The 819-nt window shown below is 62.9% G+C and overlaps 1 protein-coding gene across 1 annotated transcript in view; it reads right to left on the bottom strand.

Annotated features, from left to right (window-relative positions):
* The window catches only part of THBS2 (thrombospondin 2), a 14,103-nt gene that overhangs the window by 1,655 nt on the left and 11,629 nt on the right, over nucleotides 1–819 (bottom strand). Inside the window, exons 20-21 of the mRNA XM_014542350.1 lie at nucleotides 515–786; nucleotides 7–104 (exon numbers count right to left, since the gene is read on the bottom strand). Of these exons, the coding sequence (XP_014397836.1) occupies nucleotides 7–104; nucleotides 515–786 (370 nt within the window). The remainder of the gene's footprint in view (nucleotides 1–6; nucleotides 105–514; nucleotides 787–819) is intronic.

Here is an 819-nt window from a genome sequence, read left to right as displayed (position 1 = left end):
GCTCACCGTATGTAGCCCGTCCGGGGCCTGTGTGTCAGGTGCCACCGGTAGGCGGTGTAGTCCTTCCAGCCAATGTTTTTGGGGTCGTGCCACAGCGTCCGCACCTGAGGGAACGTTCCCCGAGTCCTGAGCGCAGCCACAACAACAAATGGGAACGGGGGGCGTTGCTCTGCATACCAGCCCCGCGACCCCGTCCGTGGAGTAAGCTCCAGGGCGGATGGAGAGCCACCGACAGGGACCAGGACGTTCAGTGCTAAGAGCACAGCCCTGAGCCGGGTCACGGGTCCAGGTTCTGGACCTTCCGCGCCCTGAGCCGGGACCGTGGGAGAAACACCTACTTTTAAACCATCTCCCCGTCTAATTGGCCAGAGAATCGCCCGTCATGTTTGCAAAAGTACCAGCACGGTGCCTTTAATCAGGGGGAGACTCGATAAAGGGGGTTAACATGCTGGTCACTGAGTTAAAAAGCACAAAAGAGAAGGTGGGTGTCCCCAGGTGGGCCGGCCCCCCTCACCTGCCCCGCCGTGTTCCCCGTGTGCCACAGCGCGTTCCGCAGGTGCTCGCCGGTGCCCGTGGTGGAGTTGACCACCTTGAGGGACACGCCCGAGTAGCCGTAGGCGCGGGTGGGCTGGTCCTCCCAGTAGGTCTGGGTCACCTGCTTCCACATCACCACGTAGAAGCGGCTGCTGGACTGGTAGCCGAAGACGAAGCCGGCGTAGTCGTCGTCCCGGTCGGTGTTCACGTAGAAGGTGCCGCTGAAGTCCACAGACCCGAACTCGTCGAAGCCTGCGCGAGGGGCAGGGCCGGGGCAGTCAGAGC

Source organism: Myotis brandtii, unplaced genomic scaffold (assembly GCF_000412655.1).
Source record: "Myotis brandtii unplaced genomic scaffold, ASM41265v1 scaffold1077, whole genome shotgun sequence".
NCBI classification, from domain to species: domain Eukaryota; kingdom Metazoa; phylum Chordata; class Mammalia; order Chiroptera; family Vespertilionidae; genus Myotis; species Myotis brandtii.
The sequence above is the reverse complement of the archived record's forward strand: the minus strand, read 5'-3'. Positions and strand labels throughout refer to the sequence as shown.